This window comes from Geotrypetes seraphini, chromosome 6 (genome assembly GCF_902459505.1).
Source record: "Geotrypetes seraphini chromosome 6, aGeoSer1.1, whole genome shotgun sequence".
In the NCBI taxonomy this organism is placed as follows: domain Eukaryota; kingdom Metazoa; phylum Chordata; class Amphibia; order Gymnophiona; family Dermophiidae; genus Geotrypetes; species Geotrypetes seraphini.
The window spans coordinates 53,498,874-53,515,749 of NC_047089.1; the positions used below are offsets into that span (position 1 = coordinate 53,498,874).

Here is a 16,876-nt window from a genome sequence, read left to right on the forward strand (position 1 = left end):
GTTTTGTATAGAATATTTTGCTAATCCTATTAATATTTTCTTTAAAGTAATAATTTTAAAATACAGACTATAAAACCTTTGTTATTGTATTAGATATAAAATGTGAATAATATTGTTAACAATTTTTGCTTTAAGAAAAAATACAAAACTATCACTTCTAAATTCTATATTTCATGGATTTCCATTAGATTGCTGAAATCCAGTGACATTTTTTATTATGCCTTTATTATAAACACTTTATAATAATAATAATAAACTTAATTATTACAACTTTAAACCATGCATATTTACTTTATAGTATTTGTTATAAAACCTCTTTGTTACCAGTGCTTTAGATAGTATTAATTCCTTCTATTTGCTATAATGACAGACTACCAACATTATTTCACAGATATAAGAATTATTTTCAGGGAACACAACTGTCTGTTAATAGAATTTACATTTGAATACATAAGATATTTTAATCTTACCTGCTGTTTGCTAGTCCATTGATTACATTTCTTCAAAGTTGTACCTATGAGAAAATCTTTGGGTCATATTTTGTCCTTTGCACGAGATGGATATTGGTTTGAGAGAAGATAAAGCAAAAACTTAAATGTCAAAAATGCTCAGTGGGCTTCCAACTTCAAATTTTCTCTTTTTACTTAATGATTAAGTGCTCCGTCCAAAGAAAATTCTGAGAGAAACATTATGGCTTTTGAATTTCACGTTATTCTGAATTCTTTTTACGACTTTTGAAGCCTGAGCTTGATAAAAGGAGAAGTTGATAATGTTTTCTTCCTTAGTTATTATGATGCTGTTCTGCTATTCACATGTACAGAATTTAAGAGTCCAGTGTCTTCAGCCTCATCATTTTACCATAGTTCTGAAGTTATGCATTTGCTAGCTCCATAAAATCCTTCCATTAGTGGCCCTAGAGATTAAACTTTATCTCAGATATTGATTAGAAAGGAAAGTAGCAGCCCTAGAGATGAAACTTTACCTCAGATATTGATTAGAAGGGAAGAGGGAGAAATTTAATCCCATTTCCTGTGGTTTTTCTTTATCCATTTGGAGCCATTATTTAGCAAATGCAGAAAATCAGATCTATAAAATGCAGCTATAAAACTTTAGTTTTGCTCAAGATATGTCCTGTAATTTTAATAAATCTATAAATCTTGTCATTTACATATATAAAATATGTCTAAAAACATTTGCATTATTTTAATTTTGTCTTTTTGGTTGAAACATATCCATCTGTATACTCATAATTGTCTTTCTGTTATATATACACAGGAGTCTGTATTTTATCTGTTGATTCCCACTAACCACAAATCTGCAGAAGGGTTTCTCTTTAAGAATTTGAACTCCTTCTCTTCTGTAGCTCATTCTTCAGTTTTTCCTTCTGTAAATGAACTCAGAAGGAATGTTCTGAACTGCTCTGCTTCTATTATTTTCAGGAATTTTTACATCAGGGAAAGGACGCACAGTCCTATGTGGGTGGACTGCTGCTCCCAGGTCAAACTGTACCTGTGAAGCCAGCCCGCTATGTGTCCCTTCAGGAGCTTGGGGTCCATTCCCTTGGGAGCTGTTCACCTACTGATTTAATCAGGAGCTTGAGTGCAGGCTGTGGGACTCCTGTATAATCACTCTCTGTGTATCAGAGAGCAGGCTGTGTAGTTTTTCCCCCCATCGCTGTGCAAGGAATTTTGGAGATGGAAGTCGGCAGTTGAGGTTCTTACAACCGGCAGCCAGAGGATTTCCTTTGATAGTGCATTTCTGAGTCAGGCAGATAGGATGCTACAAGCTGAAAGGCACCAGAAGTCACAGTGTGTACTCCCTATTATTCCCTATGGGGAACATCAGTGGGAATCTTGAAATTTCATTTTTAAGGGTTTCTGAGGTTAAGATTGGGTCCCTTCTCCTCCAAAACCCTGAAATCACGATTTTATTTGTTGTATTTAGCACCAGTGGCCCATTCCTGGCATGACTTTCCTGCCAGTGACCATCTTGGATTTTTAGCGATCTTTTTTAAACTTCATTTTTTTTGCCTCAAAACCACTCAATTCACCTCTCATGAATGCCCTAGGCCATTTTAACCCTGGATCCTGCATTTTTTGCACAGATTTACTGGTTTAAGAGTGGCCATGTTTCACATACTGCAGGACACAAGAGGAAGAGGCTGGAGTTTTGGGTTCAGCCCCTATTTAGTCCTCCAAGGCCTTGGAACCCTCAAAGTCCCAGAAGATCTGATCTAAGGGAAAGAGATCCTGCTCAGAAGAACTGAACAGAGACGAGGCAAAGCGCAAGCATGTGGTGGTTGAGGAATCTCCTATCCCCCAGTCCAATGTTGTACAAGGAGCCTCGGGTCCTCCGATGCATGGCTTTTCTGATGTTGTCAGCCTTTTATGGAAAGCCTGCTTAACAGGTCCAGGAAGCACTGCACTGCTTACAGGCGCGCCAGCTCTGCCCCAGGGGGATCCCTTCTTCCAAGCAGGTGTCTCTGCCACATATTATGCCGGCTCCTAGTGTCAGTAACCCTTCAGAGCAAGACTGGGATGATTGGAAGTCCCATTCCATGCCTTTATTGTCACATGACTTTTCTACATCTGTGGATAATTTGGGATCCCTATTGGGGTCTGGTAGCCATGGGGGACAGGAATGGTGGTGGATCACTGTGATCCCTCAGTATGGTGCCTTTTTAAATCTGCTTCTATTTCCCATGTCATTTCTGACCCTCTTTTTTTCATTGAAGCTTGATGCCCAGCCGCCCTCCACCTCTTGGCACTAATGCTCATCCAGACATCACATCCTTAGTCACTGACCAATGGGAGTTTACTGAAGGCTCTCTAAAGGTGGCCAGAGCTATATCCTTGCTCAGAATTATCAGTTACTTGAGTGAAACATCTCATTCAAGTATAGTGAATGCAATTGATGATACCATGCTGGTCTCAATGCACACAAACAGCAGATCTTCAGTGTATTTTGAATATAGATTAGGTCTAGGATGTGCCCTGCTGAGTGGGTTGGTGAGGGGACCATTTGCTGGAGGAGTAAGTCTGCCGGGGATCTGGTTTCCAAGTATGATAACTCGGTTGTATGTGATGACCAGATTGCTAAGGATGGTAGTAGGTCATCTAAGATGGCCATTGGAGAGTGCACTGCTCTGTATATCAATGCCAAGGTTTTATCTCTTTTGTGACCCACCGAGAAGATGAGGCATTCTAGCGCATCTAATGTGATGGCTTCTATCAGTCTTGGGTGGTGGATAGATTTAATGATAGCAGCTATACCTCCACTTCTAGTGCTGATGCATGAGCAAGCTAATGCTTGGTACCCCGGTGAATAATATAATGTTAATGGAAATGTATGTTATTGAGCAGAATAGTGTTGTAGGTTTTTGATGCGAGATCTGATTTGAAAGCCATCTCTGTAAGGGTTCACCTCAGTGCAATTAGTGCTTACCATTCTAGTGTAAGGAGTAAACCCATCTTTGTATAGCCTCTAATTTGATTCATGAGAGATTTGTTATTGACAAAGCCCCCTATCCAAACTCTACTGTATCATGGGATTTCAACGTGATTCTCACCCAGCTGATGAAAGCTCCTTTTGACTAGAAAGTAGAATTTCTTTGGGCAGTCAGTTCAGCTTGCAGTCAGTGATCTTCAGGCTCTAGTAGCTGATCCACTTTATACTAAATTTAATCACAACAGAGTAGTTCTCTGCACACATCTGAAGTTCTTCTTAAAGTCATGACTCAGTTCCATCTTAATCAGTCAATCATTCTGCCAAAGTTTTTCCCAAAACTTCACACTCAACCTTGTGAAAGTGTATTGCATACCTTAGACTGCAAGCAAACTTTAACCTTCTATCTGGAATAGACTAAAGCCCATAGACGGTTCACTCAGATTTTTTATTCCTTTGACCCAAATCAAGTAGGCATCGGCAGATGCACAATCTCTAGTTGGCAAGCAGATTGAATCTAATTTTCTTATACCCAGGCTGGGATAATTATTGATGGTGATGTCAGAGCCATGACGATGTTGGTACCCCACTTAAGGTCGGCCTCCATTGAGGAGATTTGCAAAGCTGCCATATGGGCTTCTGTTTACATATTTACATCTCACACTGCCTTGAGCAGAATGCCTGACATGATAGTCAATTTGATCAGACAATCCTGCAGAATTTGCTCAGTGTATAGAATCCAACTCCATCCCCCCTGGGCCCATTTCTTTTCTGTTCCAGGCTGCACTTCCACACTTTGAGTCTGTATTGCCATTGCCTTGTTATTTTTGGTGAGCTTGCTTGTCCTTGGAGAAAGTGAAGTTAATTACTTTTAGCAGGTGTTCTCTGTGGACAGCACACTGAGTGTTCTCACATACCTTCCTACCTCCCCTTGGAGTTGTATTCTAAAGCTATAATTATAGGACTGAAGGACCTCTGCTCGTACAGTGGAAAGTCTAATTTTGCTATGTGGTAGAGATTTAGGATGGTGATACACTATGCTGTCCATAAGGTTGTCCAAGCTTTTGCCAAAAAAGCATCTGTCCTTAAATGGTAATCTGCTTAGAGTAGCCTTAGAAGTTGAATCGCTTGTCCACTGCCAGGTGGGCGGAAATTGCATAAGCTTATACCTTGCTGATGACTCTGTTGATATCATAGAGAGCATCTGCCATATAATCCACTCCTTCCATAATCAAGTGGGGACAAATGTCCTCGAGCTTTGTCGGACTGTGCCTCAACCTGGTGTGACAGGCCTGTTCCACAAAGGAGGAAGCCACTACTACTTTGATTCCCAAAGCTAGCACTTCAAACTGTCCTTGTGATCCTGTGCATCCTTCAGCATCACCCATCCCTCACTAGGAAGGAAGGTATGCTTGGTCACTTGAGCTACCACTGAATCTACCTTCAGCCGAGAAAACAATTTTTAGAATTTCAGAGTCATAAGTTTTGCCACCTTTAGGAATCCTTCTGGGGATTCCCATTAGTTGATGACTAATGAGGTGATGTCTGGATGTGCCGGAAAGAAGGTAGGTAGTCTGTGTTTTTGTGCCGCTCATGATGGAACACTGGGATGTAGAGGGCTGCTGAGAGTCCAACTTCAACTCACAGAGTGTGTCCGAAATAACATGTGAAACAGATGCAGACTTGAAAAGATGGAACACTGAGCGATTGTCACTCTGATTGAGAGCATCCACAGAATCCTGACCTCGGCCTCGGACAGGGACCTTAAATCATCCAAAGTCACAACTGAGCCTTGAGATATAAAGGCATGGAAAGGGACTGCCAATCCTTCCAGTACTGCTCCAATTGATCACAGATGCTTGGAGCCAGCGTATTCTGAGGTGGGGAATTCTTCTTAGGAAGGAACTCTCCCTGTTCTTGTGCTGGTGCACTCATAGGCAGTGCAGTGCTCTCCAGGCCCATCAAATAGGCTCTTCACAAGAGAATGACAAAGTCTGAAAATCCCTGAACAGGTGGCCGCAAGGACCCTTGCAGGACCTCTGACTTGGGTTGTTGGACCTCCACCACCTTCACGTGCTTGGATTTTGCACCCTTGTTACGTGTGGCTGCTGAGCAGGATTTCTTTCTTGTTGGCTAGGCTTTTTTGTGGCTCTCCAGCCCTGGAGGGTTCTAAAGAATATGAGCCCAAAGCTTTTGCCCCTTCCTCCCATACTCTGCGGCACGTGGAACACAGCCACTCTTCTGCTGACAAAAGCGTGCAAAAAGGGCATGATACAGGGGCATATTGGCCTGAGGAATCCATTACAGGTGATTCTTAGTCAAAATGAAGGGTTTTGAGGCAGATGGAAGCTTTTAAAAAAGATCTTTTAAAATCCAAGATGTCTGTCTCCAGTAAAATCGCACCAAAAAGTGTCCGTGGGAGCTTCCCTGAAACTAAAAAAATGCTGAAAAAGTGATTTTAGAGGTTGGGGAATTTAACCCCAGAAACCCTTAATTCTATCTTTTTCTGACCACCATGATTTTCCTCATAGGGAATTATGGGAGTATTCACTGTGGCTTCTCTAGTGCCATGTTAGCTTGCAGCAGCCTGCCCGCAGGGAAAGGATTTTCTGCCTCAGAAAACTGATTAAAAACAAATCAACTACTGGAAATATTCTGGTTGCTGGTCAAGAGGATTCTGACTGAAGATTCCAACCCCTGTAAATCCATGTGACGCATCAGGAAGAGATTATATGCAGGCCGGTTCCCTGATAACCAAAGGGTTGTTACACAGGGACCCCACAGCCAGCATTGAAGCCTCTGATAAATCAGCAGGTGAGCAAGCTCCCAAGGGAACAGACCCTGAGCTTTCGATGGATCACAAAGCAAGATGGCTCCACAGGTACTCCAAGAGCTTTGCTTGTGTGCAGCAGCCCACCTTTGTAGGTCTGTGTCCTTTTTCTAGCAAAGTAGCTCCAAGAAGGGGATCTCCAGGCACCAAAGCCAAACACAGACAGAAGTGACAGACAAAAATGCCCAAAATAATAAAATGAAGCAGAGCAGGGCAGAAAATATCTCAGTTTGCTGAAGAGGAAACTGTTATCTACTGATGAAGGGAAGGAGTTGAAAGATATGAGTGACATCCTTCTGCAAAGTTTGTGACTAAAGGAGGACAGCAGATTCAGTACAGAATCCTATGTCTTTGCAATAGAATTGGCTCATTTAACCAGTTCGTAGTATTGTTTGACAATCTTGGAAGATCCGGGCAGTCCAAATAATTGCCAATTACCTCTGAAGTAACCCCATTTTCCTTCTGATACAAACTCCTAAAATAGTTCAGAAAACGTTTCTTAATATCTTTACCCTTATAACAGAAATCTCCCCCTTCCTTCTAATCTATTAGATATTTTGTTCTATCTGTTTAGCCCACAAATATTGATCCAGCATTCTGTTTGATTTATTTCCAAACTCAAAAATCCATTGTTTGAGCTGAACTCTGGAAAAGCCTGTCTGTAAGTCACTGAGCTTGAAATAGGAATGGTAACCACTCAAAAACTTCTTGCCCCAACATAACTTTTTTCAGTCATTCTGCCATTCCGAAGGGTGATCTCACTTCCTTGTGCCAAGTATCTTTTGACTCCTTCTTGATCCCTCAAATATTTAGGAGTCTTATTTGATACATGATTGGGGAGGGTGTTCCTCCCAGTCTCAACAGCAGAAATTCAAGTCTCAAATGTCAGCTTTACTATGTCTTCCAGCCCCTCAGGCATGGAATTAAAAGCAAATTATGGGCATTGTGGCATGCACTCTGAATGTACATCATAGGGAAAGATTTAACATGAGACCACTTCAGCTATCTTCAGTTGTTGGCCTCCTATTACATCTGATTACCATCATTGACTTCCTTGGACGATTCAGACAAGAAGGTGGCTTCAGCTGGCAAATCTTCAGAACAGTCTGTCATTTGCTTCCCCTGAATGGATAGTAGTGACCATAGATACCAACTTTCCAATTGGGGAGCACATTTTCTAGATCAGACAACTCAGGGTCTCTTGTCTCCAGTGGAAGCTTCAGGTCAATAAACTGTCTAGAACTGAGAGCTGTCAGGAAATCATTGCTAGCATTCTCCTCCCTTCTGTGGGGCAAGCCAGTTTGAATTTTGACCTAGGAGACTGCAGTTGTATTGTCAACAACAGGCAAGTGGGAACAAAGAGTGTTCAGCTTTTTCAAGAGGTATCTCTTCTTTTTCAATGGGCATTTAGCAAGAATTCAGAAAACACAGATTACCTCAGCAGGAATTCCTTGGATCCAGGAGAGTAGGAACTTCCAAAGAAAGATTTTATAATGATTTCATTCAAGTGGGGCCTCCCAGTTCTAGACTTTATGACCACAAGAAGGAGCAGAAGCACGGGCACCAGCTGACTTGACTACAGGATGTGCCTCTCCCCACCAGAGGCACATCCTTTAAGCAGTCAGCAGGTGCCAGCGCTTCTCCTCACCAGCAGTATGCCCTGGCACACAGTTTGCGATATACTGATATAACATAATGTTACAGACTATGGGGCTCTTAATTGAAAGAGAAAAATGTCCAAAAACCGGCCTAAGTCGGCACTTGGACGAACATTTCTCAAAAACGTCCAAGTGCCGATAATAAAACCGGGTTTTGGACATATTTCTAAGCGACCTAGGCCTTCATAGAGCCACTCAATGTCCAAAGCTAAACGGGGTGTTTCGGGAGGCGTGTCGAGGGTGGGAGTTGGGCAGGACGTGGGCCGGCTCAGACTTATTAGTACAGCATGTATAACCGCAAATTTAACAACAGAGCCTAGACGGAACTTGGACATTGTGACTTAGACCATGTAAAACATGGTCTAAGTCAGAAAAACCCACCTAAACTCACTAGATAAGCACTGAAACCACATAACACAGATCCCCACACACTACCCCAGTGATCATCAACCCCCTCCACCCCCATAAAAATTTTATTCACAACTTTAAATTTCAGCCTCCAGACCATCATCACCTGGCCGCGGAAAGCCTAGTCATCCAGCCCAGAGGAAGCTTAAGTCGTCTTGAGGGTGGGTTAGGGACCCATAGAGAGGAGGACCCATGCCCATAAGCCCCTGTAATCACTGCATTGATACTGAAACATGTACATTGCCCTATACACCACCAAAACCCTTTTTTACTGGCATATAAGTGGCTCCTGCAGCCATAAGGGCTATTGGGGTGGTAGATAAGCGGGTCTAGGGGATTCTGGAGGTGGTTTGGGGGGCTCACCGTCACCTATAAGGGAGCTATAGTGAGGAGAAGCCATGGCATCCTTTTTGTGAAGTTCACAGCAGTGCCCTGTAATGTACACCACTATTTAGGTGGTATGTCTGGGTGTGCAGTCCATCACTTTGCAGACCCCTCCCATGTCCTAGGCTTGTTCTAGGCATTTTGGATTTGGACGGAAATGTAGTATAAAGATAGACAATTTAGTGGCTTGGACGATCAGATCAGATCGGCAGGACGTATAATTAGACGATTTTTGAAAGTGAAAAAAAGTTGGACGTATCTTTCTAAAATGTGTCTTAGGCTCTTTTTAACTTTGGACGACTTGCGAGATGGACATAAATGGACTTAGACGTCCCTTTTGATTATTCCCCTCCACGTCTGCAGCAGTAAATGTCTAAATATGCACAGCATGGACCTGGGCTTTTATGTGCCCCTAGGCCATCTCCTGTAGTTGGCTCTAATTTAGAAAAAAAAACATAGAAGTCAGAATTGAGACATAGAGATTAGAATATAGCCAGTTTCAGTAGTGTTTTAGAATAGAATCTGCTGATTTAGAGGCTGTTTTAAAATCCAGAGAAATGAAGGTTTATGTATCAAGTATGTGCAGCATAAATATTCATTTTGAAAAATAACATATGAATATTAACATTTTAAAAGCTAGCACATAACTTATCTTTGCAAACTTAGAAAAATACTTATTATCTTGACTTAGTCACATTGGCCTTTCTCCTTTTCAGTTCAGATTTGGAGGAAGGTCAAAAACACTGGGGTATTAAGGGACAACCACGCCTAGTCCCTCTAGTAAAGTGCTACTCAATAGCATCTATTTGCCAAATCTTAGATGTGCTTGGTAGCATGTGTAACTCCTGACATAAATATTTACTCCTTTTCTGGAGTGGGGACTAAACATCTATGAACTTGTCATTCCCTTGTCCAATCCAAAACACACCCAGACCATGCCCGCTTACCATTTCAATGCACTTGGGTTAGAGACATGAATAGCTAGGCTTTATAAAATTGGGACTTACTTTATGCAAGATAAATACTTAAGTGCCAGTTTGTACATGTTGTAGACATGAATAAGACTTTTAAAATGAGGGCCATAACATTTTACTAATTGAAATGCCTTTTCAAATATTCCCCTAAATGGAAAGAACTTAGATTCATCTGTGCCTTAGTAATCTATTTCAAGGCTCTAAAATATTGTTGTATTGTGTGGAGCAGTTGGTGTGAAAATTAAACAGCTATGTGACATATTTGTTTCTCTTTTTTTGTATGCCAGTCACTGGTGGTTAATAAAAAGATTTAATATATTGTCTCCCTCTAGGAATGGCAAAACTCAATTCAGAAGAATGCAGGACTAGCATTTATTGAGCTCATCAATGAAGGAAGGTAATTTTTTTTTTTTTTTTCAAATTTTGCAGCTTTATTCCTCTTCAATCACACTTTTTTTTAATCTTTTTTTTTTTTTTTTTTTTAACATCTGTTTCAGAAAGACTGGATGTGTACCTTGTTAAATAAATATATTGGGCCAGATTTTCCAAAGCATTTTACGTTTAGCAGTAGTCTCTTAAAGTAAATTTTATGAATTTTCAGTGGCACTGTGCAGATAGTGCTACTGAAGATTCTTACAGATCACACTGATAGTATCTGTACAGTGCTAGGGTGGCACAAGGGCATTTCACCCACTTATTTGGTAGTGATGATATTTAGCCATTATCCATATAGTTAAGCTGTTTAATTTATGACAGCAAAAAGGCTGTCAAATTAAACCACTTAGCTATATGGATAGCTGTGGAGTATTGACACCCAACACATAAGGGGTTATTCTATAACCTAGGTGCCCACATTTATGTTTGATTAGTGCACATAATAAAAATGTATAAAATACTAGCAAAATTGCATATATGTGTGCAAATGCTAGTTTGATGCTTAAGTGCCATTCTGCAAATACATACTTAACACTTATTTGCAAGGAGGTATACACAGGGGCAGAGCTTAAGCAGTACATAGGTGAGTCTGCCACTTAACTCATGCATCTGCCACACTTAAGAATGTTAAGCAAGCTTCAATTGTATTTGCCTAAGCATGATTTCAGAAATGTACAATCTATTGTATAAACAAAGTAATGGGAGAAGACTTAAATTATACACTAAGACTATCTAGAAGACTCCCTCACTTACATTTTTTTTACCTTGGGTTGGTTTTCCAGAGCTGGCCTAGGATTGAAATATGTGCCCCTTATAGGAGCTTTCTGCATCTGGAGACACTGATACGTCATGTGGACTTTGAGACCGATTGCTTAATAGTTATTTATGCTCAGTGGGCTGCCTGACATGGATAGATGAAGAAGTGTCTTCTAGATAGTCTTTTAATGCTCAATCTATTGTGACAGTAGAGTAGGACTATTGTAATATTGTGTTTCTGGGGTTACCAGCAGCATGTATGCAAGCTGTACAAGTGGCACAGAACTCCATAATGCTTTTGTTATGTGGGATTAACAGATTTGAGCATGTTACTAAACATTTTATAGCAATGGAGCTTTATGTAAAGTATAAACTGCCAAAGATTTGCAAGACTACTTGGTGCCTTATGTATGACCAAGTTCCTCAGCTTAATCTGGGTTGGTTGTTCCTGCTCAGAAATATCTGCACTACAAATCTATAAGGACAAAAAACTTTGTGGAGAAGGTGATGCTCAATGTTTTGGGTCCTAGATATTTTTGTGTAGATTATTAAACTGTATTTTTAATAAAGCCTGCATCTTGAACATCACCTTCTCCACAAAGTTTTTTGTCCTTGTCAGATTTCCACTAGGGCTTATTTTTGGGGTAGGTCTTATTTTTAGGGAAACATGGTATTCTAAAATGGAAACCAAGAGCCTACATGCCTTTATATAGAATAGGTTGCTACTACACATCTTTCACAAACCTAAATTGAGGAACCGATCTGTAAAATCATCCCTATAGTCTGGCAAACTGAAAGTAAGAATGGGGAGATTAAATTGTCACACTCTTTACTATAAATTTTGATAGTGGTGAAAAATCTTAGACAACTGCATTGGAACCCAAATCATCAGTAATTTTACTATAAGAGGCTTGTTTGAGCAAGTAGATATCAATCATAGGAAAAAAACAACAACACACTACTTACTACAAAACTATACTCTGTTATATCTACTCAGGAGTCTGTATTTTAAATGATCAATCCATTTTTGTGAACCGGGTTTTGTAGAACTGTGTTACTCACAACTGTCAGCACCTCCCACATTGCCAGTGGAGTATAGTGCCCCTTCAGTGTTTCTTTTTGCAAGCGAGCTGTGCAAAGGTGTTTTGATCTGCTCTGTTTAGTTTTTCTTATTTTCGGTTATAAGTTAGTTTTTCTAAGGATTTGGTGCCCTGAGACCCCATATTTGGGGATTCTCTGCCTCGGAAAGTTTGCAGGTTCTGCAAAGCTGGACTGCAGCTCACAGAGCAAAGTTTCGAGTGGACCTGTGGAGCCAACCTGCTGTGTACTACTTCAGGGCTCTAGGTCCATTCCCCTTGAAGCCAGTTTGCCTTCTAAATTTTTCAGTTGCTTAAGCACAGTCTGTGTGCATTCTGAGTAAGAACCCTTGGGGTATTAGGGAGACAGCTGCATATTTTGTCACTCCCCCCTCCCCCCCAGTCACACTTTGAGGTTCCGTGGGAGTGGAGGTCTCATACGGAGTCAGTCTGATTGGCAACCCAAATATTTCCTGCTTTGGAATCGTTATTTGAAGTTTCTGAGGCAGAAATTCCTTTACATCTCTTACAGCTTCAGGAAAAACTGACAAGACTGGCACTTTCAGTATGTGGAAGTTCAGATATAAGTCGGCCAAAACAGATGTTCTGGCTAAACAGCAAGTGTTGTTCTTTAATCCTGAGAACTTAATGATAAGGCCTTGGTTCAGTTAAAAGGCAACCAAAAAGCAAGTCAATTTTAACTATTTATGTACTGCTCTACAGATCATATGACAGTTTAGCCTCAGATGTCTTCTGTATATCTATCCTCTAGCACCTTTCATAGCAAAAACTCTCCTGAAACTCAAGTTGGACCAGAAAACCATCATTGTTATTGGCCGAGGCAGATTTGATTCCCTCTGCTTATGGATTTAATCATTGAAAACCTTTGGAGGCTAGTGTGTTTTCTGACCCATCGCTCAGGACAAAGGGTCCCTTCCACATCTTCAGTCCCTAGCTCTTGCAGCTTGGGTGTTAAGCGATTAGAAGTTGATTATCTCCAAATTTATGAGAGTGTCTCCCATATCCTGCTTGTTCCCAGAAAAGATCCCACTAAGAGGTCATGTGATTTCAAATGGAAGTGGCTTGCTATCTCATGTGAGGGGAAAGTCCTAGGTCAGCGATGGCGAACCTATGGTCCGCAATAGAGAGCTGCACGGGTCGCGGGGATACCGTGGGGACGCCTCGGAAGGTCGCGGGGTTCCTGCGGGGCTGGATGTACTAAGTCGCGCGGCTTTTCTCCCTACCTGCTCTGCTTGCAGCACAGAGCCGAACGAAAGTCTTCCGACGTCAGCGCTGACATCAGAGGGGAGGGAGGGCTTAAACAAAGCCCTCCCTCACTCCGACGTCAGCGCTGACGTCGGGAAGACTTCCGTTCGGCTCTGTGCTGCAGGCAGGGTAGGTAAGGAGGAGTAGCCTCGCGGCTCGAGTGGCTACCAAGGGAGGGGGGCGGTCCATCCCGCCCCGTTTGCAGCACAGCCGGCCAGGTCCCCTTACTTTTGTGGCGCTTCCGCGACCGACAGACCGACAACAGCCCCGGTCTGACAAACCTCCCTGCCCTTAACCGCAAATCTAAATTTCCTTCTTACAGCTGCTGTAAGAAGGTAATTTAGATTCGCGGTTAAGGGCAGGGAGGTTTGTCAGACCGGGGCTGTTGTCGGTCGCGGAAGCGCCACAAAAGTAAGGGGACCTGGCCGGCTGTGCTGCACCCGGGGCGGGAGAGAAGGAGGGGGGAGAAGGACACTGAAAGCACTGGGGAAGACAAAGGGGTGAAGGACGCTGAAAGGCCATGGGGAAGACGAGGTGGGGGGGAAGGACACTGAAAGCATTTGTGGTAGACAGAAGGGGGAGAAGGACGCTGACAGGACATGGGGAAGACGGGGGGGAGAGAAGGACGCTGAAAGCACATGGGGAAGACAAAGGGGTGAAGAAGGACGCTGAAAGGCCATGGGGAAGACGGGGTGGGGGGAAGGACACTGAAAGCATTTGTGGAAGACAGAAGTGGGAGAAGGACGCTGACAGGACATGGGGAAGATGGGGGGTGGGGTGGAGAAGGACGCTGAAAGGTCATGGGGAAGACAGGGGGGGTGGAGAAGGATGCTGAAAGGCCATGGGGAAGACAGAGGGGGGAGAAGGACGCTGACAGGACATGGGGAAGATGGGGGGGAGAAGGACGCTGAAAGGAAATGGGGAAGAGAGAGTGGGGAGAAGACGCTGGCAAGGAAAGAAGACAGAGATGCCAGACTAGGGGGGAGCGGAGGGAAGAAGATGGGTGCCAGACCAATTTGGAAGGGGGGAGAAAGGGAGAGGCACAGTAACAGAGCAAATGGAAGACACAGAAGGAAGAGAGACAGTGGATGGAAGGAACTGAATGAGAACATGAGGAAAGCAGAAACCAGGCAACAAAGGTAGGAAAAGAATTATATTTCTTTTTTTCTTTTTTTTTTTTGCTTCAGGATAAAGTAGTATATTAGTTGTGTTGATAAAAATTTATAAACAAAAGAGGCTCTGGTAGAAACCCGTTTACAAAGTGTGTATTCTTCCCAATTAATATTTCCAAATTAATAAAGTCTTTTTGCTTATTTGTAAATGGGTTTCTACCAGAGCCTTTAATTCAGTAGCATAATTAAATGAAATAACTATTTCTGAAGTTTATGGGGATGGAGGGGATTCCTCACGGGGACGGGTGGGGACGGAGGACATTCCTCGCGGGGACGGGTGGGGACGGAGGGATTCCTCATGGGGATGGGTGGGATTCCTCACGGGGACGGGTGAGACTTTGGCAGGGACGGGTGGGATTTCTGTCCCCGCGCAACTCTCTAGTCCGCAATTAAGATATGCGGTGCGGCGGGAGGCGAGTGTGCCGGTGTCTGCTTTGCAGCTCACCTGGCAACATGGCCGGACTGGCCATTGGGAGGACCGGGCATTGTCCCGGTGGGCCGCGGTCCATCCTCCTGTGCTGGCTGCAGTCCTGTGAGTGGATGTTTAGCCTGCCTGTCTTCCCCTTAGTATCCTATGAGCCAGGCAGTGTGTGATGGGGAAGTGGGGGGAGGAAGAGAAGCTTCACACTGAGTCTGTCACAGGAACTCAGTGAGGCTGTAGTGTGACTCCACATGTGACATCTGTAATCAGGAACAGTTCCTAGTGCTCCCATGCTAGAGAGGTGAGGATATGGGGGGAAGTTAATGTGTCTAATAATGTGCTCCTCTGTAAAAACCTCTGTATCTTCCATGGGGGACATGCTAAATTTGAGGAAATAAAAAAGCTGCTTATGATGATTGCATAGAGAAGTTCAGTAAGCTGAGAGGAGGGCTGGGCTCTCTGTGAACAACCAACACACTAATCCTCTGCGCTGTACCTTATGGAAAACTCAATATAGCAAAAAACAGTAAAGTGTATATGTGGCCCTTCACAGTGCTTTTGTAAACATCATAATAAAATAACAAAGGCTCCAATAATGAAAAATAAAAGTCCTTTTCCCATACACTCAGGTTGCACAAGTCCGGTTTTCACCCGGACAGTATATTTTTTGACCAAAACGGATGTCTACAATTAGTAAAATTCCCCAATCACATATTTTTTTATGGGGACGGATTTGTATACAGCACTTCATTAGATTTTTTTTTTATTATACAAATTTTATCTTTTTGTAGACTTGAAGTCTTGAACAAAGAAAATGAGTACAGCAAAAAAAGCAAAAACAGATAGTGGAAGACCATTCCAAGAGGCCTGGACAGAGTACATATGGAGTGATTGAACGCAGTGGGAAAGCATTGTGTATTATGTGTAATGAAAGTGTTGTGTCTCGCACATCAAGTGTCAAACGTCACTTTGAGACCAACCATAACAGTGTTGCTGAACTTGGCTTAGCTCAAAGAAAAGAGTTCCTTGTAGGAAAATTAAAGAAATATCACTCCCAGTCTCTTAGTTTTAGCAACTATCTTTCAAAAACTAATCATCTTACAGTTGCCAGCTTTCAAATTTCACTGTGCATGGCAAAACATGGTAAGCCCTCTCTGATGGAGATTTTATCAAAAAGGCAATTTTGGCTGGGAGTAATTCACTCTTCCATGATTTCCAAACAAGGATAAAATTGTGCAGCGCATCTCTGAGATGCCGCTAAGCAGAAATACTGCAAAAGATAGGGTTCTGCGAATGGCTGCTGATGTTAGTCAACAGCTTACTTGCGACTTACAAAAAGCACCCTTCTACTCCATGTGCTTGGATGAAAGTACAGATATTACTAACCATGCAAGACTAGTGCTCATTTTGCGTTATGCTACTGGTGACATCATGAGAGAAGAGCTGGTAAAACTGCTGTCTTTGCCTGGAAGAACACAAGGGATAGATATCCACAATGCTGTGATGGAGGCTTTTTCATCACTAGACATAAGTCCAGAAAAAGTAGTTTCAGTTACTAGCGATGGAGCACCTAGCATGGTGGGGACAACATCAGGATTCATTCATTTCTTTGTTAAGGAAGCAAAACATCCACTGATTCAATTTCACTGCATAATACATCAAGAGGCTCTCTGCGCCAAAGAAAGCAGCAAAAAACTTGACGATGTCCTCAAAGATGTAACAAAAATGGTGAACTTCATCATGGCGCGTGCTCTTAATTTTCGACAATTTCAAGCCCTTCTTGATGAGGTTCAGGCACAATATAACACTTTACTGATGTACAATAATGTCCGGTGGCTGAGCAGAGGACGAGTGTTAAAGAGATTTGTGGCCTGCTTGGAAGAAGTTAGGCTATTTATGAACGAAAAGGGGGAAGACTATCCTCAACTCACCAACATGGCCTGGCTTACCAACCTCATGTTCTTTACAGATTTTACTAACCACTTTAATGTACTAAACAAAAAATTACAAGGCATGGGAAAAACAGCAGAAAGCATGTTTAGTGATATCAAA

General features: G+C 42.4%; 1 protein-coding gene across 1 annotated transcript in view; it reads left to right on the top strand.

Moving 5' to 3' along the window:
• NBEA (neurobeachin) overlaps positions 1-16,876 on the top strand; it is an 812,633-nt gene that overhangs the window by 340,236 nt on the left and 455,521 nt on the right. The window contains 1 exon segment of the mRNA XM_033948014.1: positions 10,031-10,095. Coding sequence (XP_033803905.1) covers positions 10,031-10,095 — 65 coding nt within the window.